The sequence below is a fragment of the Mesoplodon densirostris genome, chromosome 18 (genome assembly GCF_025265405.1).
Source record: "Mesoplodon densirostris isolate mMesDen1 chromosome 18, mMesDen1 primary haplotype, whole genome shotgun sequence".
In the NCBI taxonomy this organism is placed as follows: domain Eukaryota; kingdom Metazoa; phylum Chordata; class Mammalia; order Artiodactyla; family Ziphiidae; genus Mesoplodon; species Mesoplodon densirostris.
This window is the reverse complement of record NC_082678.1, coordinates 36759914-36787130: the sequence shown is the minus strand read 5'-3', so window position 1 is coordinate 36787130 and position 27217 is coordinate 36759914. Positions and strand designations below refer to the sequence as shown.

The 27217-nt window shown below is 53.8% G+C and overlaps 1 protein-coding gene across 1 annotated transcript; it reads left to right on the top strand.

The window, feature by feature from the left end:
- The first annotated feature begins 2288 nt into the window (after nt 1–2288).
- ALDH3A1 (aldehyde dehydrogenase 3 family member A1) lies at nt 2289–20284 on the top strand. Its single transcript, XM_060081338.1, has 12 exons — nt 2289–2351; nt 11893–12041; nt 14543–14709; nt 16023–16254; nt 16549–16634; nt 16877–17085; nt 17605–17722; nt 18223–18364; nt 19001–19167; nt 19595–19694; nt 20051–20181; nt 20258–20284. The coding sequence occupies exons 3-12, from the start codon at nt 14548–14550 to the stop codon at nt 20270–20272; spliced, it is 1362 nt and encodes a 453-aa protein (XP_059937321.1). The 5' UTR covers nt 2289–2351; nt 11893–12041; nt 14543–14547; the 3' UTR covers nt 20273–20284.
- The last annotated feature ends 6933 nt before the right edge of the window (nt 20285–27217 follow it).

Sequence of the window (27217 nt, the reverse complement as noted above, 5' to 3'; positions counted from 1 at the left end):
GTGATGACGTGTCCACGCAGCTTCATCAGTGGTAACAGATGTACCGTCTTGTGGGGTGTTGATGGTGGGGAGGCTGTGCATGCGGGGGGGAGGGTGTGCACAGGATCTCCCTGTGTCTTCCCCCCCAAGTTTTGCTGTGCCTAAAACTGCTCTAAAGAATAGTCTTAACTTTAAACAATGAAATATATTAAGCATACAAAAATATACGAAAATACTTAACACCTGTGTTCCCTCCACCCAGCTTTAGAAATTACATACCTAGAAAGCCCTTGGTGCATTCTCCCCCACCACCATCTATTCCTCTCCCTGCCCCCAAAGGTAACCGCTGTCCTGATTCGGCTTTGTCATCCTCCACCCATGTCTCTCAGCAAGTCCAGCCTTGCTCACTTAAAGCCGGAGCTGGTTCATACCTGGACAAGTGCTGGGGCCACTTCCCCTGACCCACTGCACAGGGCCTCCACCCAGCTCCCTGAGAGCCTCTGCCGTCTCTGTCCCTGCGGGGTGGGGTCTCTGTGAGGGCGAGGGTCGCCTCTGCCCTTTGTCCACCACGGCTCCCGCCCTAGTACCCGGGGCAGGGGGCTCAGTAGAGGGTATCCATGCATTTGCTACGTTACTGGGTCCATGTGGATGGGATTTTTATTTTTTTCAGTATTTAACTATATTTTCTGATTAAAATAGAAAAAAAGGGGGGGCAGAGGGTAAGGGCAACAGAAATTACACTGTGCTGGTACAGAGACTTTAAATTCTAGTCAGAGTTAAGGTCCATTTTAAAGGTCAACTGATGGTTCCAAGGAAATAACATGGGGTCTGGTTGAGACATACATGAGTTGAGTCTCATCATTAGCCACAATAATGTAGGAAAACAGCTCTCAGCGAAATTGGAGTCCACACTTGTCAGGCACGGGTAGGGAGAAGTCTGGAGAAATGGGTTCTCTCCATGCCCCCATGACAAAGAAGTCTCCTGGTTTGATGGGAAGAGTAGCTCTGGTTCCCAGATGGTGTCCACAGCTCAGAGCCGAGTTTAGCAGTGGAACTGAGTGGAGAACTTAGGCACGCACACAACGTAAAATTTACCATCTTCATTTTTAAGTGCACAATTTAGTGTCATTAAGTATGTAAGGATTTCTTCCCCCCTCCTTATTTTTTAAATTTTTATTTATTTATTTATTTTTGGCCGCGTTGGGTCTTTGTTGCTGCACGCGGGCTTTCTCTAGTTGCGGCGAGCGGAGGCTACTCGTTGGGGAGCACAGGCTCTAGGTGCGTGGGCTTCAGTAGTTGCAGCACATGGGCTTAGTGGCTCCGCAGCATGTGGGATCTTCCTGGACCAGGGCTCGAACACATGTCCCCTGAATTGGCAGGCGGATTCTTAACCACTGCGCCACCAGGGAAGTACACCCCCCCCTTTTTTTTTAACATTTAAAAAAATTTTATTTATTTGGTTGCACTGGTTTGCAGAAGGCGGGCTCCTTAGTTGCAGTTCTCAGGCTCCTTAGTTGTAGCTCGCGGGCTCCTTAGTTGTGACATGAGGAGTCTTAGTTGCGGCATGCATGCAGAATCTAGTTCCCTGACCAGGGATCGAACCTCGGGCCCCCTGCATTGGGAGCACTGAGTCTTATCCGATAGACCACCAGGGCAGTCCCCAGGATTTCCTCTCTTTTTCAAGGCTGGATGATGCTCCGCTGTAGTTAGTTGTGCAGATGGTTTTGAGCGGGCCGTGTTCCCTGTAGCGGCTCCACGGTCCCAAGAGTGACTGCCAGCCCCTCTCCAGCATCACCAGGATGGACTCAGGGGAGACTGGCATGTGTGCCAGTGTGGGAATGGCCAGCTCTCCAGCCACGCCCCAGGGCCTGAAACGCCCCCTCCCCTTGGGCTCTGTCTGTCCTTCCTTTGTGCGCTCTGGCCCTTCGCCCCGTGGAGACCTCGCTCCAGGTGAAGGAGAGAACTGCTTCCAGCATCTCTCTGCCATGGAGACGGGGAACTAGAAAGTGCAGCAATTGTAAGAGTCAAGGAAGTCGTGCACCTGAGGGGGGCCTGTGGCCTTTTCCTTTCCCCCCCGACACTCCCCCAAAGGTGGAGTCCCCACCTCTCCAAGCCAACCGAGGGGGTCTCCGAGAGCCACCCAGAGAGATCGGGGTGCCTGCAGAAGGGACATCTCCTCACCCAGGGGGCTTGCCGAGCTACCCTCTGTGTCATCCGAGATGATGGAGCTGGAAAAGAGAGCCAGAGACAGACATCCAGGCAGAGGGGGCCCCATTTGCACAAGAGGATGTGTGAGTTTCCTCCAGCTGACAGCACTCCAAGGAGGCGTGCCCATGGACCATCTCGCTGATACCAGGGGAGCTGCCAGCCAGGTGAGGGGACCCGAGGAAGGTGCCCTGGAGGGTGGGGCTGGAACTGAGGGTGCGGGGGAATCTCTCCCTTCCCGGGACCTGTGTGGTGGGCAGGAGCTGTGGGACCCCTGGGAGTCCCCAGAGGCCGTGGGGAGCGCCAGGTAAGCAGAAGGACGCTGCCCTGGTCCCTTCTCCTCCTGTCAGCCCCCGCACCAGGGGCACGGAGCCTTGGGGGACGGAGCCTTGGGGGACGGGGCGGGATGAGACCTGTCCCCTTCCTGGGCCACAGACTGGAGCTGAGCTGGCGGAGGCTGTGCACTGGGATTGAAGTGCTAACTTAGTCTGGACGGAGCTTTGGGCACGGGAAATTGACCAGGAAGTGATGAAGCCGCTCAGAATGTTTGAAGGGACAGAAAGATTTGAGGAGGTGCAGCTGGAAGCAGGAATTGAAAACACATTAAAAAGCCATTTCAGGGGCTTCCCTGGCGGCAGAGCTTTCAGATGAGCAGGGCAAGGGAGGAACCGTGACCATCAGAGAGGAGAGAGCGACGTGAAGAGTGGACACAAAGGTAATGGGAAGAATGCGATGGAAGGCCCCAGCCCTTCTAGTAAAATAGACTGTCAGAAGGGCATCTAAGACAAACCCTCCCTCTGTCATTTACGAGAAATGCATGTAAAGCCGCAGGCTAAAGAAGGGCTGGAGGGACTTAGGTGCTCAGACCCGTGCAAACAAAAATAAGCCAGGACCACCCAAATTAACATCAGATAAGGTGGCCTTTAAGATCAAAACAGAGGAAGAAGAAAAGCAAAAATTATAAAGGGGATCAAACAGTCATAAACTTGTATGAACAAAGCAAAATGTGGTTAAACACACAAAGCAGAAGTATGAGAATTGTAAGGACAGCTGGATAATATACCCAGGAAAAATCAGTACATTTGATTCAATAGGTGGAGGTTTTTACATCTATGAACAGAAATAATACATCTCATTCGTACGTCCCTGGAACGGCTACAGACATTATCTATTTGACCACAAAGAAGGCCTGAACCAACAGAGAAAAGGAGAGAAGAAGGCCATATTTTTATCATAATCTGAGAAAACCGGCAGTAAATAATAAAGATGTGACGAATATAATGTTAACTACTTTGATATTATGAAACACACTTACAAAAAACACTTAAAGAGGCCATCAAGAGGGAAATTAAAAATTACTGGAAAGCGGTGAAAGTAAGAATGTTACATTCTCAAAACTCCAGGACACGGCAAAAACATATTCAGTGGAAAATAAAGACAAAGGCCATCAGTATTAAAATAGGAAAACAAAAGTCAAAGGACCTACTTACCCAGTTTAAGTACAAAAAGAAAGTAGGAAGATGGAATTGATGAAGAAGAACAGAAATGAATCAGAAACCTATATTCACGCTTCTCTTGGAAGACAAGTGCGGCCTGGTCTTTGCAAACACTGATGAGCAGAAGAACCCGAGCTCACCCTGACTTGCACTTTCTTTGTGAAAGAAAAATGAGATACAGAAACACACAAGGTTAAGGTTTGGAAAGGAGACATAATGACAGAGTCAGGAGATTAAAGCGTTTTAAGGAAACTGTATTCAATACTGCAGCAAAAATTCGAAAACCTGGAGGAAATGGGGAAGTCCAAGGGTGTGAGCCTTCGAAGGGGGATCAAGGAATCGATGCCACGTGAGGCCTGGCTCTGTCACCAGCTGTGGGACCTTAGGCCAATTACTTAGCCTCTCTGTGCTTCCATTTCCTATCTATAAAATGGACATAATAATAATAGTTCCTACCTCTCTGCAGTTGTGAGGATTAAATTAGCTCATATAGGGGACGTCTGCATTATTGATAGAATAGTCTCTTGATGGGCTCAGAGTAAATAATAAAATAATACAAATCTTACAAGAATGTCCCGAGAATTAGATGAACCACGTAGGACCGGTGAGAGAACTCTCCTCATTCAAACTAAAACAGAAGAGTTCTCGCTGGCTATACTAAAACTCGTGTGTAGCAAAAGGTGCCATAAATCCAGGCCACGGACAAGTGACAGATCAAGGAGAGTACTAGTGACTCAGCAGCTGTAACAGCAAGAGCTCTTAAACATTGACAAGGAAAACACAGAAGAGAAGTGGGGCGAAGGCCTGTGGCCAGCACAGGTGTGACAATGCACCAGCCCGCCCGCCGGGGTCAGGGAACAGCCGAGAAGCGGCAAGAACGCAGGGCACTGGCTGCCTTACTGGACCAGGGCCCGGACAGCCTGCTGCCCTCCAGGGACCGCCTTGCGGAAATCCATCGGGCGTCACGCATGAAATAAAAAATGCCAACATTCCTGGGCTTCTGTTACAAAGAAATAAAAACACCCGTAAGTTCAAGGAGGCTTATGGAGCATTGGTCAAAAGTTGGAAGCCAGGTGGCTTCCCCTCAACAGGGAGCATCCTGGTCCTGTGCACGTCAAACGTTGATATTAATACTAAACAGCTGCGAGAGGGGACAGAGTGGATCCCGCGGTCCCCCTGCCTGGGGGGCTTGTGCCCACCGCTGAGGCAGTGGGGGGTCAGAACCTGTGTCTGATGAGACCCTGTTTTAAAAACAGCGACAGCCTCCAGTGTGTCATGTACCTTTAACTTTATGGGATGTTATATAAGCATTGGGAAAAAACACAGGAGGTGCACACTGGAATTTTACGGGGTGCTGACAGAGGGAGAGCCAAGCCAGTTATGTGTGAAAGGAAAGGGCGGCTCTAAAAACTAGTCATCACATTGTGCAGGTTCACGGAGTTACATTTGTGTGATCACCATGCAGAAATAAAACGGAGAGATTCTCGCCCTTGTTAGAGTAAATATCAGACTTGGTGTGCGATGGGGTGCACTCGTGTTTGTCAGGAATCGGGGTGTGGCTTCCCACGCTCAAGGAGCAGGAGTGCCAGGCGGCCCGGGCCTGCCCCCCAGCGGGCGGGGGCTCCAGGCGGGGTCGGGCCAGGCGCCCAGCTCACCGTGACTTGCATTTTGCCAGGCCGCGCAGCCCTGCCCCCTCCAGCCCCGGGCTGCCCTTTGTTCCAACTCAGCCCTGGCTTCCTGGGTGCTTCCTGGGAGCCTGCACAGGGAAAGGTCAGGGTCGGGTGACAGTGGGGGACCTTTACAGCATCCCTGGGAGAGCTTCCCTCTTCCTCCCACTGACTTCCTGGGATGCACACCTGCAGCTTCTCCGACCCAAGTCTCTGCCCTCAGGGCAGATAGAGGGGAAGGGACCCCCGGGGATCCTTCCTGAGTTTTCCCAGACATGCAGCCGGTCCGCTCTCTTTGCCGCTGTCCGGGGAGAAGCTCTCTAAACAGTAGTTGAAATCCCAGTGTCCTCCAGTGGCTCAGTGCTGCACCCAGGAACCCAGGACGGTGGCGGGGGGGGACCCCGAGGTCAGAACTGGGCGAAGCCGAGTCCAGCCTGCCCCACCCACGCTGTCCCCCTCGCTCCAGCCAGGCCCCAGCAGTCAGCCCTCTAGGTCAGTGAGCCCCAGCACTGTGCCTCATCTGGAAGCTTATACAGGAAGTTTACATTTCGGAATCTCAGTGGGGAGGTGCCACCCATGGTACCAGGAGGGAGGCATCCACCAGGAGACAGCAGGGGAGCCGGTGCCGGACTGGGAAAGCAGTGGGGACGACGGGAGGAGGAAGGGCAGCCTGCCTGGAGGCTGAAGGGTTCCCGAGGCAAAGACCTAGTGACAGTATTACATTAGGAAGACGAGCAGGTTAGCTTGGGTCAGTGGTGCAGCTCACTGAAGCTTACCTCCTTCCGTGGATGGTTTTGGAAGGAATTTCACTTTCCAAAGTCCTTTCAAGCGTGTCGCCTCCTCAGGGTCCCACACGACTGCTCGTGATTCTGGCGCCCCTATTTTAACTGATGGGGAAATGGGGCCCTGGGAGGGTAAGCGTCTTTCCCAGGCCTCACAGCTGGGGACCCCTGAGCTAGCACTCGTTCACGCTGCGTGTTGCCTCCAGATGAGACTTTAAAATAAAAATCTTACTTTTGAATTGTTTTGGATTTACAGAAAAATTGCCAAGACAGTGCGGAGAGTTCCTGGGTCATCTGCACATGGATCCCCTATTGCGGATATCTTGTTTGTTGTAGCTAGTGAACCGATGCTGGTGTGTTACTAACCGAAGCCCATGCTCTCTCCGGGTTTCTTTGGTTTGTGCTGAATGTCCCTTTTCTGTGCCTGGATCCCATCCAGGGACCACCTTCCATTTACTGTCCCACCTCCTCAGGCTCCTCTGGGCTCAGACTTCCCTTTTTTGGTGACCTTGATGGTTTTGAGGAGGACTGGTCAGGTGTTTTGTTGAACTTCCCTCAGTTTGGGCATGTCTGATGTTCATCTCATGGTTAGACTCGGGGTTTGGGTTTGGGGAAGCAGACCACAGAGTGGAAGCGCCGGGTTTTATCACGTGGTATCCAGGGGACATGGGGTCGCCATGACCTTGACCTTGAACACCCGCTGAGGTCGTGTTCATCAGCTTCTTCTGTGTAGAGTTACTCCCCTGACCAGTCCACCCTGGCCTCTTTGGAAAGAAGTCACTACACACATCCCACACGTAAGAAAAGAGGGTTACGTTCCACTGCCTCCTGGGGGCGTGATCTACGTAAATGATTTTCAGTTCTCTGTAGGGGAGATTCCACATTTTCCTAATGCATTTTCCTATTCTCTCAGAGTGAGGATACTAAATATGATATACATATTTTAATAGTTTCATTGAGATACAATTCAACACCATGTTATTCACTTTGGTGTACAGCTCAATGTTTTTTTAGTTTTTTGTGCAGACGTCCCCACAACCTAATCATGAACACGTTTGTCCCCCTAAAAAGACCCTGTACCCGTTAGCAGTCAATCCTCGCCCTCTGCCCCCACCCCCTTTCTCAGCCCCAGGCAGCCCCTAACCTACTTTCTGTCTCTATAAATTTGCCTTTACTGGACATTTCATATGAATGGAATCAACCGTACACTACGTAGTCCTATGTGTTTGGAGCATAATGTCCACAAGACTTAATCTATGGTGAGGCATGTATCCAAACTTCATTTCTTTTTACAGAGTCATAATGTTCCATTGTACGGATATACCACGTTTCGTTTATCCATTCATCAGTTAATGGACGTTTAGGTTGTTTCCACTTTTTGGCTCCTATGAATCACGCTGCTGTGAACATTCATGTACAAGTGTTTGTGTGGACACAGGTCTTCCTTTCTCTTGGGTGTAGACCTAGGAGTGGAATTGCTGGGTCATATGGTAGCTCTGTGTTTAACTCTTTGAGGAACTGCCTGTTTTCCAAAGTGGCTGAACCATTTTACATCCCCACCAGCAGTGTAGGAGAGTTTCAATTTCTCCACCTCCTCGCCAACACTTACTGTCTCTGCCTTTTTTTTTTTAATAGCCACGCTAGTGGCTGGGAAGTGGTACCTCATTGTGGTTTTCGCTTTCATTTCCCTAATAACGAATGATGCCAAGCATCTTTTCATGTGTTTGTTGGCTGTTTGTATATCTTCTTTGGAAAAATGTCTGTTTGAATCCTTCACCCATTTTTAAATTGGGTTATTTGTCTAATATTGACAAACGATAAAAGTTGAGTTGTAATAGTTCTTTATATACTCTAAGTCCCTTATCAGATACATGATTTGCCAATATTTTCTCCCGGTCTGTGGGTTTTCTTTTCACTTTCTTGCTGGTATAATTTGTAGCACAGATGCTTTGACATTTTTAAAAAAAATATTTATTTATTTTTGGCTGTGTTGGGTCTTTGTTGCTGTGCGCGGGCTTTCTCTAGTTGTGGCGAGCAGGGGCTACTCTTCGTTGCAGTTCGAGGGCTTCTCGTTGCGGTGGCTCCTCTTATTGCGGAGCACGGGCTCTAGATGCGCAGGCTTCGGTAGTTGTGGCTTGCAGGCTCTAGAGCGCAGGCTCAGTAGCTGTGGCGCACGGGCTTAGTCGCTCCGCGGCATGTGGGATTTTCCCGGACCAGGGCTCAAACCCGTGTCCCCTGCATTGGCAGGCGGATTCTTAACCAGTGTGCCACCAGGGAAGCCCGCGCTTTGACTTTGATATAATCCAATTAGGCATTTTTTTCTTTTGTCACTTGTGCTTTTGGTCTTGTTATCTAAGAAACCATTGCCTGACCCAAGGACATGAAGATTTACTCCTATGTTTTCTTGTAGAAGTTTTATAGTTGTAGCTCTTACATTTAGGTCGATGATCCATTTTGAGTTAATTTTTGTGTCTGGTGTGAGGTAACGGTCTACGTTCATCTTTTTGCATGTGGATATTCCGTCATCCCAGTGTCTTTTGTTGGAAAGACTGTTCTTTTTCCTGACTGAATTGTCTTGGCAGCCTTGTCAAACGTCAGTTGGCCACACGTGTAAGGGTTTGTTTCTGGACTCTCAGCTCTATTCCACTGATCTGCTTGTCTGTTTTATGTCTGTTTTATCATGATCTCTGCAGCATTGTTATACTTTTGAAATTGAATTCTCCAGCTTTGTTCTTCTTTTTCAAGATTGTTCTGGCTCTTCTTGGTTCCTTGCATTTACATACAAATTTTAAGATCAGCTTTTCTACTCCTGAAAAAAAAAAAAGAGCCAGCTGGGATTTTAACAGGAATTGCATTGAATCTGTAAATCAATTTGGAGAGCGCTGTCACCTTAACAGTATTATGTCTTTCAATCCACAAACTTGTGATTTCTTTCCGTTTATTTAGATCTTTAATTTTTTTCGATGATGTGTTGCCATTTTCAGTGTATAAGTCTTACACTTCTTTTGTTAAGTTCACATTTAAGTTTACTTCTTCTTTCTGATGCTGTTGTAAATGGAATTGATCCTTCCGGTCGGCATCTTCCTCGCTGTTCTTCACAGCTGTTCCTCCCCGTCACCCTTCCTCTTTCCGTCCATTCACTTAGCCTGAGGAACCAGATCCCCAGGCTGGTTGGAACCGTCTGCGTAATGATAATCAGAGCGTTCAGAAGGAGGGCAGGAGGGCACCCCCGTGAGGAACGGGCATGGACTACGTCACTTCCTGTTGGGGTTGCTTTGGCTGCATCTCACTTCCAGGGAGATGGCTTGCATTCGGTGAGTGAGCCTGGGCTTTGGTGGGTTCAAGGGCTTCTTCTGCCACCTGTGAGCAGTGAGAGCCTGGACCAGCGTTCTTACGAGTCTCTGGTCCCCCTTATATAAAGTGGGGAGAATAACACCCTCCCTGTGGCATTGTCACCAAAGGCCTCATTCGTTCAGTCACGACACAAGTGACTGCTGCTTGAGTGCTGGCCATGATGAGCACAGGCAGCCCCAGATTTGTGATGCATCCCTGGAATAATGCCTCATGTCACACCTGCTGTCATCTGATCACTTCACGTTTGCCACTACAAACTTTTTATTCATTCCTTAGAACAATTTCTCATAAGGTTTTATGCCATCACCCTAGTTCCTTGGCCACTTGAAACATGTAAACTGAAGTCTGTGTCACAGGCCAATATAAAATCTCTCTCATATTCACATAATTACCATCAATCTTCCCAGCCTTATATAATTACAAAATATAATTTTATAAATCCATATATATGTTTGTAACGTAGCAGATATTCAACAATCAACAATATGATTCTCTTATAGCAATTTCTTAAAGGAATAAAAACACAGATCAAAGGGAACTCATCCCAGTAAACTGTTATCAGTAACTGGTGAGTCACTGGTTCTCCAACTTCACCTGGAGGCATCAGAATTACCTGGAGGACTTGTTACACCACCAATGGCTGGGCCTTATCCCAGAGTTTCTGATTTAGTCGAGCAGGTGGAACCTGGGAATATGCATCTCCAACAGGTTTGATTACATTTTTATTTTTCTTTTAGTTTTTTAACTTTTTATTTTATATTGGAGTATAGTTGATTAACAATGTTGGGACTTCCCTGGCAGTCCAGTGGTTAAGACTCTGCATTTCCAATGCAGGGGGAGTGGGTTCGATCCCTGGTTGGGGAAGTAGGATCCCATGTGCCACGCAGCATGGCCAAAAAAAAAAAAAAGATAAAATCACACCGGAAAAGAATTGTTCATTAAAATAAAGTTTCCAAATAAATATTAAAAAACAAATGAAAAAACCCAATGTTGTGATAGTTTCAGGTGTACAGCAAAGTGATTCAGTCATATATATACATGTACCTATTCTTTTTCAAATTCTTTTCCTGTTAATTACGTTTTTAATAGCACCTTAATAACTGAAGACACACGGCTTTGTTTCCTGCCTCTGTGCCTTTGCTTTTGCTGTTCCAAGCCTAAATACCTCCCATTCAGCTCAGACTCTGTTTCCCTCCCTCGGGACTCTCATCTGAGGCCCTGTAGCATCTTGTGCATATTCCAGCCACTATAAGGTTCATATTATTTTGAAACTTTATGTTTATTCCGTCATTCATTTATTGAGCACCTACTATGTGCCAGACAGTGTTCTGGGTGCTGAGGATACAGCAGTGAACAAAGCAAATTCTAGTTGGAGGGTGGCAGGTGACAAACAAAATAAGTAGACAAATAGCATCTCAGAGGGTGATACATGGTCTGGAGAAAAATCACGTGGAGGAAGCGTGATGATGAGGGTGGTGAGCAGAGCCACGTGGGTGGTGGGTGGCTGTACCGGAGGGGCATTCCAGGGGGAGGGAGGGGGGAGGGAAGAGCACCTCTGCAGGGGCCTGTAGGGAAGCAAGGCTGGTGGGTGAGGGTGGCAGGAAGTGCCCAGTGGGAGGAAGCCCAGAGTCCAGGCAGCAGGGGCGGTGTGAGAAGTGGCCAGATGTGTCTTCCATACAGGCCTCCATCCCCACTGAGCAGATGCCCAGCAAACATCTGTTATCCCAGAGTCCTCTCTGCCCAAGCATCTCTGGCTCCGTGGGGGACCGACCACACAGGGGAGATTCCTGGCAGTTGGTACTGGTCTGTGGCCCTCTTCTCTGCTGTTCAACAAGTGAGCAGACCCACGTATTGGTGGGGCCTCATGTAGAAAGCCCCGTCCTGCGATTCCCTAGGCTTAGAGATCTCACCTTGATGGGGCGTCTTCGGGGAGCTGCGTGCATGCTCACTGTGACTGTACCTCCCCTGCCCTTATGTAATCAGGGAGGTCGGGAGGTCGGGAGGACAGCAGCTGGCAATTGCACTTGGAAAATCTGGAAGCAGTCAGGTCAGGTTGAATCAATCAGCAGCCCCACGCCCGAGGCAAACACAGGGGCTCCTTTGGAAGATTGGACCCGGCCCCGCCCAAGCCTCCACAGACACATTCTTGCATTTCTGAGCAGAACAAAATCAGACAACCCCAGGCCTAATCCCCCAAACTGGGAGCAGAGGGCCGGATTACTACACCCCAGGTTTGAAAACTGTTTTGTTCTTGTTATGCAAACTTCCTGGGCAGGGACTCCAAGGGCCCAGGGGGCGGGGAGAAGGGTCTTTAAATGCATCCCCTCTAGGCTGATGCCCATTCCTGGAGCTCCAGACCCGGGAGAACCTGTGTCGAAGGTAACTCTCTTCCCCGTTCTCTTCTCCTAGAAATCTCTAGCTGCAGCCTGGCCAGGAGCGGGTCCACCTCTGTGGCTGGTCCTCCCCACACCCAGGAACATCTTCTGAGAATCCGCGGCTGGCTGCCCCAAGGGCCCGAAGCTCACGTCTGGCAGCTCTACCACCCCTGCCACAGGGAGGTAGAGGCCCCGGGGACCCTTGGAGCAGGGGGACCCAGGGGACGGTGGGTGAGAAGCCTTGATTCAGTCACTCAGAGGCAGCAGAGCCCTGTAGTTAAAGGCACGAGCGGCATGAGATAGAGACAGAAGCGGGTTCAAATCCTGACTTTGCTACTTGCTAACTGGGAGACCAAAGACACAGCATTTATTGCACGTCTATTGGCCTCACTTTCCTCATCTATAAAATGGACTCGTAACGGCTCCTTCTTGGTGGGCGCTCCTACAGAGCGAGGATTTTTGTGAGGATCAAAGGGGATGATGACACCTGGGAACAAAGTGGCACAGGTGAAGCAGGCGGGATGCAGGGATGTGGGAAGAAGGATGGGTCCTGGGGGACTAATTCCAGCTGCTTCCACTGGGGCATCAAGCACAATATTAGCTACTTCCGGCGCCATTAATCTTTGTAATGACTGAGAAGCGACACTGCTATTAACGCTGCCCACAAAGGAAGCTCCTTCCCAGAGACCACGTGGTTCTGAGTGCTGAGCTGGGGGCCAGCCCTCCCGGTCTCCCTCCCACCAGCTCTTCTGCCCTGAGCCACCAGGCCTTGGTGGCCGATGGCCAGAGGCTGCTGCCCCGGTTTGCCCACGCAAGGCTGGGGAGGGAAACAGGACCTTCCTGCCGGGCTGTGTGGCTGGGGTCACGGTCAGCAGGGTGGCCTGGCCTGTGGCAGGCTGGGCCGAGGGACCCCAGAGGGCTCCCTCTGATTTCCCGTCGGACCTAGGGAGGGGGCCGTGGCACCCCAGGCTTGGGGCGCCCTGGATGCCAGCAGGGCCCTCCTCTCCGTGCTGAAAGCCAGGGTGGGGTCAGTGCTGCGGAGAGGGGAGGTGATGGGAGGAATCAGAAGCCACTTGCTGGAATTCAAGCAGGATTTCATATATATACACATACACACGTTCATACATATACATCTATAAATGGCTATTTCCATTTTGCAAAGAATTTATACCATGTATGATAGTATATACACATATACCATATGTATTATATATACCATATCTACAGATACGTATATCTACATATATGTAGATATGGTATTTAATTTTTTTGCCAAATGGAAATAGCCTTATTGTGGTTTTTTCCTGATGTCAGAGGTTACACCGTGTCTGAAAGTGAGTGGAAACCTCTTGGAGGACAGGAAGAATTGCTGGGGGAGAAGGGAGGAGGAACACTTACTTTTCTCTGTCCCTTTTGTATCTTTTACATTTTCTACCATGAGCGTGTTACCTATTCAAAAAGGTAACAAGCATTTTTTAAAAATGCAAGTTCACTGCAAAAAAGTGAAACCCTCCAGAAGATGAAAATGAAGATCACCTCTAATCCACCCCCAACCTCCCATCCCCCGCAGTCACCACGCGGGGTGGGGGTGTGGGGGCCGCCCCTCTGGGCTCTCACGTGAACAGGCACGCACACGCCTGGGGTATCTGTTGTTCTGGAACCTGTTTTGTTTCTTGTCCCTCATGCCTGGGACACATCTGGTACAGAGAGCGCCCTTACAAAGGTGCTGAAACACTTGTCCATCTCTGTCCTAATTACTGCACGATCACCTGGCACATGGATGCAGCAGATGTCTTTGAAATTGTCTCCTGCTGATGGACATTTAGGATGTTTCCAGTATCTCTCTGTTATATATAAACCTGATGAACTTTCTTGTTCATGAATATTTAGGAATGCTCTCATTTCTATGCGGTTCTGAATGTGGACCTACTACGTCACAGAGAAATAGATTTTAAAGGCTTTTGCTGGGCGTAGCCAAATGCTTCCCAGCAGAGCCATCCCACTTCGCCAGCACGGTCTCCTGTACGGGTAGCTTTTTTGTGCAAATCTGAAGCTCTGTGAGTCGGTCTGTCTCACAGGTGTTACAGGCACACACGGGTTTAAACACCAAGCCTGGTTCTGTCTGGGAAGCCACCAGTGCTTTTGAGAATGACGGCTCAGCCAGAAAGGTGGTGTGGGAATCCTGATGCTGGGTTTTCTTTAATCAGCGTGCGTGTGGAATCACGACCCGTGTACTTTGATCTGACCTGGAGAGTGCCCGGTTGGGTGTGCAGAGCACTGGGAGTGATTGCCTGGGAGAGTCACCAACTCTGCCCGAAGGTAGAGGTGGGCATGGGGCCTGAGAGAGGCCAGGAAGGGCCTGCCCACAGCACCCTGCCAAGAACCCACCATCAGCAGCTGTAGACACCCTTAGGACCACAGGTCACTGCTGCCTGGGGTCCTCCCCGCGGGAGTCTGTCATCTGCTCATGGAGGGAGTACGCTGATGGCCAGAAGAGTCCAAGAGAACAGGGTTAGGGAGCTGAGAAGGCAAAAGGAGGCCATTTCCCGGTGCTCCCAGGGAGATCTTCCTCTTCCTATAAAATTACCAGTGAGGGTGGGTGCTGTCCTGGGGACCCTGGGTCCCGGTGGGCGGCCGGGGAGCGCGCGCCCTCCTCCTGGCTCCAAGGAGCTCTCTGTCCCCAGGAACCATGAGCACAATCAGCGAGGTGGTGCAGCGGGCCAGAGCCGCCTTCAACGCGGGCAAGACGCGCCCGCTCCAGTGCCGCGTCCAGCAGCTGGAGGGGCTGCGGCGCCTGATCCGCGAGCGCGAGAAGGACCTCGTGGGCGCCCTGGCCGCCGACCTCCGCAAGGTGCGCCCCGACCGGCCGCGGGCAGGAGAGGGCTGCGTGCGCCCAGGACGTCGGCTGCGCGCCGCGGGCCAGGCTCTGCGCCCGGCTCTTTACACTTAGCCCCCAAAACACTCCGGGTGCCTCAGGACCCTTTTATGGAGGGGAAAGCGCAGCCACTGAGATGGGGTGCGCCGGCTTCTCCTTGCGTCCTGCGGCGCCCGGTCCGCCATCCCCCCTCCTGGCTTCACGCCCTTGTCCACCCAGCCCAGCACACGAGTCCACCCCTTTCCAGCCTCCTCTTTCCTTCAGCTCTCAGCCCCGTGCAGGCCGGGTTCTCCACACCAGGGAACAGCCCAGCCTGGCTGCTCGGAGGGCAGCCTGCTCTGCTGGGCGTCCTCCCTCCCTCCCTCCCCATCCTCTCCTACCCCTAGGCAAAATCAGACCCCTCCGAATTCTCAGCCCCTCCCCCTCGCTGCCCCCAAGTCACTTGGGCCTGCTTCCACCCTTCCGTCCACCTGGCCTTGGAGGAGAGCAGAGGGGCTGTGGAGCCCGTCCCCCTACCATTTCCTGGCCTTTTGCCGCTGTATTTTTTTTTTTTTAATCTCTCAAGATTTCTCATCTTACAGCAAAAAACAAGGGCAAGAAAACCCAGTGCTGACCTCACGACTTCTGTCTTGCTCTGCACAGCCAAAGTTCACGGAAGAGCTGTGTATCCCACTTTGCACCCCTTTCTCGGAAGCCCCCCACACCGGCTTCCTCCACTGGCTGAGGGTCTCCTGGATTTTCTCCTGACTCTCTTTGGTGGTCTCTTTCCTGAAGCCACTTCATCAGGGTGGTCTTCTTAGGGCTCTGTCCTGGCTTCAAGTCTCGTTTTCATCTATAAGCCTTCCCGGACACCCCTCAGCTCAGTTCCCCCTGACTCACTAGTGACCCTCAAATCACTACTCAGGTCTGAGGTGCCCAACCTGTCTGGGCCCCCAGCACTGGCAGAAAGGGGCCCTCACAGACCCACCACTCGAAGGCTAATCCTCAGCTCTGCCCCCTTGTGCCTTCTTGCCTGGCCCACTGGGCTGGGGAGCCCACGGTGAATGGCCCCCTTCATGTGGGCAGCAGAACAAGCCAGGCTGTGTCCAATGGGCCCACCTGGAGCATGAGGTCCAGTCATTTTCCCATTTTGCAGACTGGGAGACTGAGGTCAGGAGGGTCATTCAGGGTCACAAAGCTGGGAAGCAGCGAGCCAGGACCACTGCCAGCCCTGGGGCCTCTGCTTGGAGCCCCGGCTGTGTGGCCCTCACCCTGGGGCCAGCAAGCCTCACGGAGCCCTCTCACTGTAGAACGAATGGACCGCCTACTACGAGGAGATCGTGTACGTCCTGGAGGAGATCGACTACATGATCAAGAAACTCCCTGAGTGGGCTGCGGATGAGCCCACGGAGAAGACCCCCCAGACCCAGCAGGATGAGTCCTACATCCACTCAGAGCCCCTGGGTGTGGTCCTCATCATTGGCACCTGGAACTACCCCTTCAACCTCACCATGCAGCCCATGGTGGGCGCCATTGCTGCAGGTACCGTGAGCCCCGTTCTGGGTCGGGGAGCCAGGAGGGATCCCTCTTCTCCACTGCAGAGAGGAGGGCCTGGGGTGGGGAGCTCAGGCCTGTGTGAAGAGGCGGCCTGGTGTTAGGGAGCCATAGGAGGGTCCAGCTCTCACAGGAGGCTGTGGGGACCAGGCTTCCTGGTGCCCAGGCCCAGCCAGGCTCAGATGTCCACACAGCCTCACCGCCCACCATGCGCCCTTGGTCCCTGGGAGAGCAGAGCAGGGAGGTGGCCCCAGCTTGGCCCTGATTCCGTGTGCTCTGCAGGGAACGCAGTGGTCCTCAAGCCGTCGGAGCTGAGTGAGAACACAGCAAGCCTGCTGGCCACCATCCTCCCGCAGTACCTGGACAAGGTGACAGACTCTCCAGGGCACACGGAGAACTGGGGCGGGGCCGTGTCTTCAGGGGTGGAGAAATAGTGAATTCTTGCAGCCAGGGCCCAAGCCACAGGTCGGATGAGGACAGCCAGCCACTCCCATTGGAGTGACTGGAGCCCCTGAACCGAGAGAGGGAGTCCACTTGGTGGCGACTGCCCGGCCACGTGGGGAGGGGGCTGTGGTCCTTTCTGAGCCTCACCTCTGTCCTCTCTCGGAAGGATCTGTACCCGGTGATCAGTGGGGGTGTCCCCGAAACCACGGAGTTGCTCAAGGAGAGATTTGACCACATCCTGTACACCGGGAGCACCGGGGTGGGCAAGATCGTCATGATGGCTGCGGCCAAGCACCTGACCCCTGTCACGCTGGGGCTGGGGGGCAAAAACCCCTGCTACGTGGACAAGGACTGTGACCTGGACATCGCCTGCAGGTGAGGGGGCTTGGTCTGGCTGACCCCCGGCTCAGGCGGACGGCAGTTCACTCTGAGTGACACTGACGTGGTCCCTGCCCTCAGGGCACCTGCGGTCCTGGCAGGAGCTGGGGTTGGAGGTACCATGCTCACGGAAGAGGTGCGGGAAAGGCTTCCCACAGAGGAGGGGTCCAGCCAGAGCCCTGCCTGCCCTCGTGTCCCGCACACGTAGCCTTCTGGGGTGTGGGACCCTGAGCACAGTGACACCTGGCCATGCAGGGCTCAAGGCTGTGAAAAGAGGGGGATAAAGGCTGCCCACCCCAGATACCCCCCGCCAGTCAGTGATGAGGTCACCGCAGGCCCTGTGAGCACATCCAGGGTCGTGGGATCTAGAAGCCAGTGGGGTGCTAAGGGGCCCCCCTGGCGGACAGCTCACAGCAGAGCCCCTCGTGCCCTGACCCTGGACTAACTTAGCCAGAGGCCTGTTCCCGGGGAGCCCCCCGGGCTGGCGATATGTCATCTAACCTGGGGTTTTCACAGACGCATCGCCTGGGGGAAATTCATGAACAGCGGCCAGGTCTGCGTGGCCCCCGATTACATCCTGTGTGACCCCTCCATCCAGAACCAAATCGTGGAGAAGCTCACAAAGTCCCTGAAAGTGAGTGTTGGCCCCGGGGGTGGGTGACAGGCTGCCAGGCGGTGAGATGGACGTGGACTTGAGAAAAGACTGGCTCATTTTTTTTCTGATCATGAAAATAATCCACACTCACTGTCAATAATTGGGAAAAGATTAAAAAGCATAAAGAAGGGGGAAAAGCTCCACCCAGAATCCCAGCACCTAAAGCCAGTCACTGCTGACTTGGTGTGTTCCCTCCGTTCTCCCTGCTGTAGACGCACGCGTTTGGTCCCAGTGTGATGTCCAGACGCTGTGCGTTTATTTCTTTCAAACAACACAGCTGTCTTGCAGCACTTCATGTGCCAGGAAAGTTGTGGGGCGCCCAGGGTGTGTCAGCTCCGTAGTTCTCAGTGTCGCTGTGCCATCAACTGCTGCTCCACCAGGCGGTGCCCATGTGTGCTCCCAGGTTGGGGTCACTAGTGACTCACAGCCTGTGGCCGTGATGAGGGTCCACATCCTCACCTGGAGGCTCTCCTCCACAGGAGTTCTACGGGGAGGATGCCAAGAAGTCCCGCGACTACGGGAGAATCATCAACTCCCTACACTTCCAGAGGGTGATGGGCCTGATGGAGGGCCAGAAGGTCGCCTATGGGGGCACCGGGGATGCGACCACCCGGTACATAGGTGCGTGCGCTGCCCTTCAGGAGAGCACCGTCTGCCCGCCAGGGGCCCTGCGAGCGGGTGGCGGGTGGGCACACACCCCTGAAGAGCAGACGCAGCCCCATGGTGTGTGTCTGTCCCTTTCACCAGTGGCCCTGGGTTGGCTCTGGGCCTCTCAGCGGGCAGGGGCTGGCCACAGCCCCTGGGAGGCCCCTCCCCAGCCCAGAAGCCCCTCTCCTCAAGGCCTAGAGGAGGCTTCACCTCCTCTGCATCCCAGCAGCTTCAGCAGAGGCCACGGGAGCCCCAGGTGTGCCGAGCAGGAGGGGCCCGCAGTGCCTGTGCTGGAGGGTCAGCAGATGGGGCCCCACTTGGCCCCCAAGTTGCCAGGAGGCAAAGAGCTCCAGCAGGGCTCACGTGGCCAGCGGGGCACAGGGCCCGCCCCCTGAAGTGTAGAGCCCGGGGTCCCCCCGTATAGGTGAATCCGGGGGTCTCTTCGTGGTCCGCCAGGATGGAGCCTGGCAGGAGTAGGCCCCATGCCTGCCCCCCCCCCCCCCCCCCCGCTAAACCTTGCCATCCTTGTCTGTAAAGGGCAGGGTGAGAAACCAGACGCCTGGGCTGGGGTCTCTGTGCTGGCTGACACCGGCTTCTTCCCTGCTCCAGCCCCCACCATCCTCGTGGATGTGGACCCCCAGTCCCCGGTGATGCAGGAAGAGGTCTTCGGGCCCATAATGCCCATCGTATGCGTGCGCAGCCTGGAGGAAGCCATCCAGTTCATCAGCCAGCGCGAGAAGCCCCTGGCCCTCTACGTGTTCTCCCTAAACGACAAGGTGAGCCTGGGGACCCTCCTCCAGGGTCCTGGGGCCCTGGGCGCGCCGCTCCTGCAAACAGGATCCAGGGGTTCACAGACCCGGGAGCAAATCCCAGCCTCGCTGTTCACCGCAAGCCGCTTAACCTTCCTGAGCCCCTTTCTTCTCAGCTCTGAAATAAGGACAGAGCGTTGAATGAGATGATGATGAGCCCCTCGGTGCCACGCTCGCCGTCCTGGGAACTGCTGCTCTTACCGTCTCCCCACAAAACTACGTGGGGAGAGTGGGGAACCCAGACTGGGGCTCGGGGCGGGGAGTGGCCCGGGGCCGGGGGCTCTGCCTTCACCAGCTCCCGCGTCCTTGCAGCTCCAGGACACGCCCAGGCAGCTGGGAGGGGGAGGGGCTGGGTGTCCCGGAGGCCGCAGGCTGAGCCCCGGGGCTATTGCAGGTGATTAAGAAGATGATCGCGGAGACTTCTAGTGGCGGGGTGACGGCCAACGATGTCATCGTCCACGTCACCGTGGCCTCGTTGCCCTACGGGGGCGTGGGTGAGTCTGGGGCCGAGCTCACGGCCCACTGCCCGCCTCGGGTGTCCCCCCAACCCTTGGGCTGGTCCTCAGACTCCCACTGACCTCTCCCTCTGCTGGCACATCCATCAGCCACATTCAACCTTGAGACCCCAGAGGGTCCCAGAGGTCACCTGGGGCCTGAGAGAGGCCGCAGGTGCCAGAGGTCATAGAGCCACCTAGTGGTGGGGCTGGGATGAGGCTCCTCCTGGCCACTGTTCCTGGCGTGGATGCCTCAGCGGACACCCCGGGGATCGGGGGCCCCCAGGCGGCTCGGAGAAGGGGCGCAGGAGGGGCGTCGGGGTCTCGGGGCCATGCTGAGCCGGCTTCTCCTGCAGGGGGCAGCGGCATGGGGTCCTACCATGGCAGGAAGAGCTTCGAGACCTTCTCCCACCTCCGCTCTTGCCTGGTGAGGCCTCTGCTGAATGAGGAGGCCCTCAGAGCCAGATACCCCCCGAGCCCGGCCAAGGTGAGAGGCGGGGCGGCAGTGCGGGGAGCTGCTGGGCCCTGGGCAAGGGCCTCACCACGCCTCGTGTCCCCCACAGATGCCCCGTCACTGAAGCGCTGCCCTGGCCTCGCTGTGCTGCGCCCTTGGACGGCTGCTCCTGGCACCCCTCTTGCTCCGAGGGCATCCTTGCCTCCCTCGCTAGAGTAGAGACCAATAAAGTTTCCCAGCAGCCCAGCAACGTGCGTGCGTGCGTGTCTCTGCAGCCCTGCGCCCCACCCTCTCTGGTTCCCCCCATTCCCCTCCACCCCCCGGAGCCTCACTTTAGCCCCAGGGCCCCTGGACTTGGGGACGTCAGCTCCATTTCAGGTGTGTCCAGCGGAGGGGTGACCATCGTGGCCAAGGCAGGGGTCCCTGGTCAGACCCGTGGTGGGCGGTCAACACAACCACCTGGGTGACTCCAGAGTGATGGTCCTGGGACCGGAGGGTGGGGAGCCAGAGGCAGCCCCAGGACCCTCAGTGCTGGCAGCACCTGGGCCCTGGGGTCTGGCCTGAGGGGCCAGGACAGGGTCCAGCGAGGACCACGGGAAGCAGGGCGCGGGCCAGAGCAGGAGCACAGAATCAGGCCAGGGGGAGAGCGGGGCAGCTGGGGAAGACTGGCCGAGGCTGGCCGCTAGCCTCGTCCCCTCCAAGAGAAGGGAAGGGGGAGCGGGCAGAGGGTGAGAGGCCCTGTGTCACCGGATGTCTGCTGTGCACACCTGCTCTTTATTTTGCAAACAGCAAATAACCGAATAGTAACAAAACCAAAATCTTCTCCAGCCCTGCTGCCCCTGCAGTTACAACCTCATTTCCCTGCCCTCCTTCCTCCTGCCCACCTGTCCGGCCAAGCCCATCCGTCCCCTGCTCTCTGCAGAAACCGCTTCCATCCATCCAGGCTCCGACCCGTGTAGGCAGGCCCACCGTCGTGGCCGCAGCCTCCCCAGGCCCTGCCTGGCCACCCCTCCTTCCAACACCCTCCCCCTCAACTCTGGGGTCCCGGGACCCCACACTTCTGTTCTCCCACCTCCCCGGATTCTCCTCCCACATTAAAGTCTCTGGCCCTGGCCCTGAGCTCCTGACGGTTTAAGCTGTATTAACAGCAAAGACCACATCCTGCTCAAAGGTGTGCCCCGCCCCCGCCCCCGCCGGGCTGGGTGTGGGGGAGGGAGTCTCAAAAGACCCGCCCCTCTCTCCTCCACCCCTACCCACCAGCAGCCCTGCGTGCTGGTGGGCAGATGAGGAAACCAGGAGAGGGAAGCAGTGTCGCCTGGGGTCTCTGCGCCACTCACCAGGGCCGCGTCCCTGGAGCATCTGCTCCTTCCTGACACCACAGAAGTGTCACCTGCAGTGGCACTTGAGGGTCTCCTCAAAACCCTTGCTTGAGGAGGTGTCGAGAGAGCTGGAAACGCTCAGCTTGGGGAGGAGACGGCTCGGGGTTTCCAAACACTTGATCTGCCTTGTTCCAGAGGGAAGATCAGGACCTTCCGGAAAAATCACCATCATCTCTCTTTCTCTTTCCTCCTCCTCTTCTTCCCACTTACTACCTTTACAACAAGACATAACGATCTAAGCCGTTTCACTGTGATGTCCCAGACCTGACCTGTTCTGGACTAATCCTATTTCCAAACTAGATTTGACTCAAAAGAAAACAATGGAAAAAACCCTTGATCTTTCCTCCACCCGGTGATCCCATCTACTGTTTTCTCTTTCTACTGTTTTTTCCTGGACTAAGGAATGGGCTGAAAAAATATTTGCACAACTGATTCATTCTTTCCAAACAACTGCCATTGTCCAAAACATAAATGGCCGAGAACCATCCCCACTCGCGGGTCACCAGCGAGAGCAGGTGACGTTCCGGGTTACTCCTCACAATCCCCCGTCATGCTGGGCAGAGGACACAGAGGACACCCGTGACTTCCCGATGTGACTTCCCGATTCTCAGCCGTGTAGCCACAAGCTTAGCACAGCATCCTTTGTTTCCACTGTGTGGTGCTTCTAGTGTTTAGATTCTCAGACATAAAACAAGCAAACCATCTGTTGTGGTCACAGTCTCTTCTTTTGTTGTCGTTACAGAACAGAAGGGAAGGTTTCCCCCACTCGTTTGTTTGTTCAGCCAATATTTTTTGAGTGGACTGTCCCGGGTGCTGTGACAGGGTGATAGGGTCTGTGCTCTCGAGGAGCCATGTTCGATTGGGGTGACTTAGGAAAGGCTGGGTGCTGCTGCAGCAACGGGCTGACCCCAGGACAGCTGTGGGTAACCCGACAGGAGGTTGGCCGGGCTCTGCTCCTCGAAGCCCCCTGCTAATGGAGGCCCCCCGGCTCAGGGCAGGCCTTGGGGGTTCACTGAGGCAGGGGAGGGGGAGGTGGAGGGTCGCTCACGGGTCGCCGCCTTCATATCCCGTCTTGTACCCCACCCCTGCCAGCTGAAAGGGTGCTGGGAACCGCAGAGGACCGTCGCCATCGGGCAGCAACACGGACACAGATGCTAGACACGGGAAAAAACAGACGGGAAAAGTCCCGGGCAGGAAGGCAGTGCCGCTCCGATGATGGAGGATCTGCCCGCAGTGAGAGGGGCCGATTCGAGGAACTGACTGAGGGAAGGTAGGCCACGGCACCCGAGAGTCACCCCGACCCGCAGTGACTCCTGTCCTCCCCATCCCAGCCTCCCCGCTCCCTGCACCCCACTGCCCGGACTCCACCCACAGCCTCTGGCCAGGGTTGAACAGCGGGGAAATGTACCATCTCCCACTCCTGTGGGCCAGCATCACCCTCGGGCAACAGCAGGATGGCCCTTCTCTGACTCTCCTCCTTTCCCTGAATGTCTCCGGAGTCACCCTGATGGCTTGGACTGACCGCGCTGTAGACCTTGGTGAGGGTAGCAGGTGCCTCGTGGTCTGTGCCAACTGCATCCCCTCCCCCCTCCGTAACAGTAATCCCCATTTCGTTCAGATACTCGCCTCTAAGAAAGGTCACTTTGTCCCCAGCTTGGAGAGAAATCTCAAATAGTCTAAACCAATCGTTCCTCAACCCTGGTGGCATGCTGGAATAGTATAATAATTTTAGGAACTTCTAAAAAGATACTAATGCCTAGGATCCTGAGCTTTAAAAACAAGTTTTATATAGACTTTATTTTTTAGAGCAGTTTTAGGTTCATAGCAAAATTGGGCAGAAAGTACAGAGATTTCCCGTATGCCCCCTGCTCCCACCCAGCACTGCCTCGCGCACCAGCAGCGACCCATGCCAGAGTGGTGGGCTTGTTACAGTCGATGGACCTACATTGACATGTTGTTAGCAAGGGTCCTGAGTTAGTCTACGTTCCGGGATGGAAACTGGGCATTAATATATACATATTATATATATATATATGTTTTTTAAGTTCTGTAAGTGATTCTAATGTTCTGCCCAGGGTTGAGCACCCCTGGCAGAAGCCAGTACTGAAGTGTGCTTTCCCAGACAGTGACTAGATGAGGATGGGCACGCCACCCAGCTGTGGGCAGTAGGGTGTGAGGGGAGGTCTATTGGGGGTGGATTCTGGGAGAGGTTCCTCCCTGATGAAAACAGAAGCAGCAGAAGGGATGCGTCCTCTTCTTAGAAGTTGGTGTGTCTGGATGTGACACCTGGAATAGTGCAGCCATCTGTGACCATGAGGACAGCCTCCTCGAGGCTGAGTAGACCTGCTAAGAATGGGGGCTCAGAAAGATGGAAGCAACTTGACCCTGCCCTGTCTTTGGAATCTTTGTTATACGTGATGATAAGATGTCCTTTTTAAAAAAAAAAAAACATTTGAAGTGTGTTTTCAGTTATTTACATTTGAAAGCATCTTATTGGATGGAAGGAATCAACCACTTTGTCTGGGACAGACTCTACCCTCCTCCCCTCCCCTGGCTGGTGTCCATCTCTCCTCCTCTTCCTCCTGGTCTCTCCTTGTCCCAGCGTCTTCCCAGCAGGGCTGCTTGTTCTCCTACCTGAGACGCCTGCTCATGCTTTCTGGCAAGTCCTTCCTCCCGGGCTCCCCTCCCTAGCCCTGAAGCAACTGCCAGCTGGGCCTCCTGATTCTAAAGCCCTGAGCACACCGGCTGCTCCCTCCAGCCACAGCTGACCCCGTGTTCTGTGCTCCGAACCAGCAGGAGAGACACGACTTGCCCCAGATCTGCTCTGGGACTGTGTCAGCCAGGTTGAGAACAGGACACGGACTCCACTGCAGGTGTTTTCAACAGAGAGAGATTAAATAAAGGGAATCAGGGGGAACTCCCTGGCGGTCCAGTGGTTAGGGCTCAGTGCTTTCACTGCTGAGGGTGCGGGTTCAATCCCTGGTCGGGGAACTAAGATCTCACAAGCGGTGTGGCACAGCTAGATGATAGATAGATAGATGATAGATAAAGGGAATTAGGTCTCTACAAAAACACAGGAAGGGCTGGAGGAGCAGGCGCTGGGCAAGGCCTCCAGGAACGGCTCCCAGGACACACAGGAAGGACACTCCTGCAGAGTTACTCCTCCACCTGGGGAATGAGACCCACCTCTGAACTCACTGCCATGGGCTGGAAGGTGGCACTGCCACCATAACTGCTCTTGACCCCAACCACGGTGGTGATGGGACACATGAAGGCCGCGGCAGAAACCCCCAGGCGTCCATGCCCTTGCTTACCAAGCCAAGTTGCCAATCTTGTATGTCAGGACAGAACTGAATTCTCACTGAGAGCCGTGGCTGCAAGAGAGTCTGGGAAAGGTGGTTTTTAGCAACACAGAAGCTGCCGGCAAGAAGGGTAATGGATGCTGAGGGCCAGCTGACCTACGGCTTCTTGATCGCCTAGTGGTTCTAATTTCAATGCTTACGTCCAGGGGTTGGTGTGAGGATGCGATGAGATGACGCAGGGGAAGCAGTTGACGCAGAGCTGTACCAGGGCCTGGTTCATGTTCGTCACCACTGCTGAGACCTCCTCCTGCTGCCTCGGTGGTTCTCCAAGCCTCTGCAATGGGCTCGGAGGTCACTCCTCGGTGGAGAGGTTTTGCTTTAGAAAGTTTAGAGCAAATGGTCTTGAGAGGGTGGCCCAGCAACGGCCAGGGCTGACCAAGGCCCTCCTCAGCACCAGCCTCCCCGGACATGCTGCCCCCACGCCAGCAACCATTGACTTTCCAGCCAGGAGTGTTATATAAGCTGCATATTTATTTTGTTTCTAAGAAATTTTGAAAATACCAAGCAGGTGTGGCCTAAGCTGCTTAATTCCTAACGGCAACAGAGATGGCTCGTGCAGGCGGCTACAGGCAAAGCCGCTGCCCAGGCTCAGAGCCAGGCCCGGCAGGACAGACAGCTCTGGGGCTACCCAGTAAGCCCACTCCTTCCCGGGAAACCCAGGATGGGAGCACCTCAGGAAAGCCGCGTGCCCTCGGGGGCAGGTCCAAGCGGCTCTCATTGTGGGGCTGAGCCCAAGGCCTCGGGTTCCCCACCTGGGACTGAAGCTCTCTGCTGGGAGGGCAGCCTTCACCTGCCAGGTACTCCTTCCAGGCTGCTGTCAACTCCGACGACTGGCTGCAGCGTTTTAGCAAAGCAGGAGGGTAGAGGGCTGGGTGGGGAGGGAGGACAGGGGTCGGTGAGAAGATGTTCTCACCTCTCTGGTTTGACACAAGCTTTTAGGTCGAAAGATGGGGAGAAAACTCACACCTTCTGTTCCCTCACATGACAACGAGACCCTGCAGGTGCCAAGCTTTCCCAACGACTGCCCTGCCGCCCAGGGAATGCTGCCCGGGCCTGGTGCCAGGGCGCCGCATTCACAGAACAGCTTTCCTTTGAGCCAGAGCCAGACGTACTAGTGTGACCTTCCGGGAAATAAATGTTCATGCTGGTAGCTGTTTTGCTGGAGAAAGACAACAGCTCTCTGTTCCCCGAAGCCTGTCTGCCTGGTAGGTGTTTACAGGGTTGGGGGCTGGTAGAAACTGGAATGACCCGTCCTCTCTCTCGGGAAGGCAGAGGGAGAGAGGAGAGGAGACCAAGCCTGACTAGATACCCTGGCAGGAGGAGCATTTCAACACCGAGTTCTTCTTCAGAGAACAGGCCAACAGTTGCTAGACAGAGAGAGAAAAGTTTTCTTCCTCTTTCTGCTCCAAACCTGTGCTCAGTGTGATACAGGCTGGAGAGGCAGTTGCATAGCACAGGTACAGTGTCTCCTCTACACAACGCCCATGGCAGACATTATGAGTTGATCGCAGAACTCGTCTACTGAACTGTCTGAGGTGCACAGCACAGCAGGGCAAGGTAACATCCATGCAGAGCTGACAGGCTGGAGGAAAACTTGCCATCCCAGATGGAGCAGAAAGAAAGTGTGCTTTGAGATGAGACAGACCCAGCCTCATATTCTGGCCCCGCCACTTTATTTGGGCAAGCTCTGTATTTCCCTGAGCTCTGGTTCTCTCATTTGTAAATTGGAGATAAGCATATCTACCTGAAAAGGTTGGGAGAAGATCAAATGTGATGATGTGTCTAATGCTGCTGGTCCAATTAGCACATAATCGAGAGACACCTCTACACACCCTCCTAAACTCAACACACGTTCTGCAGGAAATCTCTACAGATGAAAATCCTGTGAGCCAAGCTCATTTTTCTCTTGAATCCTTTTCTCCTCCTCCTCCTTCTCTTTCTCCTCCTTCTTCAAAAATATTTGTTATGCAACAAAATCTGTTATGCAGATTATTTAACCTTAAGAAAAGAATCTCAAGGATTTGTGCAGTGTTCATTGACCTAAAGGTAAATTCTGGGCCCCTAATAAGTTAGTCTCATCTGGTGCATACCTTTAGAACATCAGGAATCAAGGACAGAGTTTAACGAAGAAAGAAAGAAAAAGGACTCTAACGTCTATTAAATGCCTACGATGTTCCAGGCACTTCCATATATGTTAGCTCAGTTACTTCTTGTGTCAGTACTTTCTGTGAGGTTAAAAAAAAAAATTTTTTTTTAAATTTTGAATTGTGGTAGGGACTTCCCTGGTGGTCCAGTGGTAGAGAATCCACCTCACAATGAAGGGGACGT

Bases quoted from the DNA above. Each gene is read 5' to 3' on its own strand.
- ALDH3A1 (XM_060081338.1), top strand. From the start codon at position 14,548: ATGAGCACAATCAGCGAGGTGGTGCAGCGGGCCAGAGCCGCCTTCAAC. The intron at 16,635-16,876 runs GTGACAGACTCT...CTCTCTCGGAAG, and splicing joins TCCCGCAGTACCTGGACAAG to GATCTGTACCCGGTGATCAG. The intron at 18,365-19,000 runs GTGCGTGCGCTG...TCCCTGCTCCAG, and splicing joins TGCGACCACCCGGTACATAG to CCCCCACCATCCTCGTGGAT.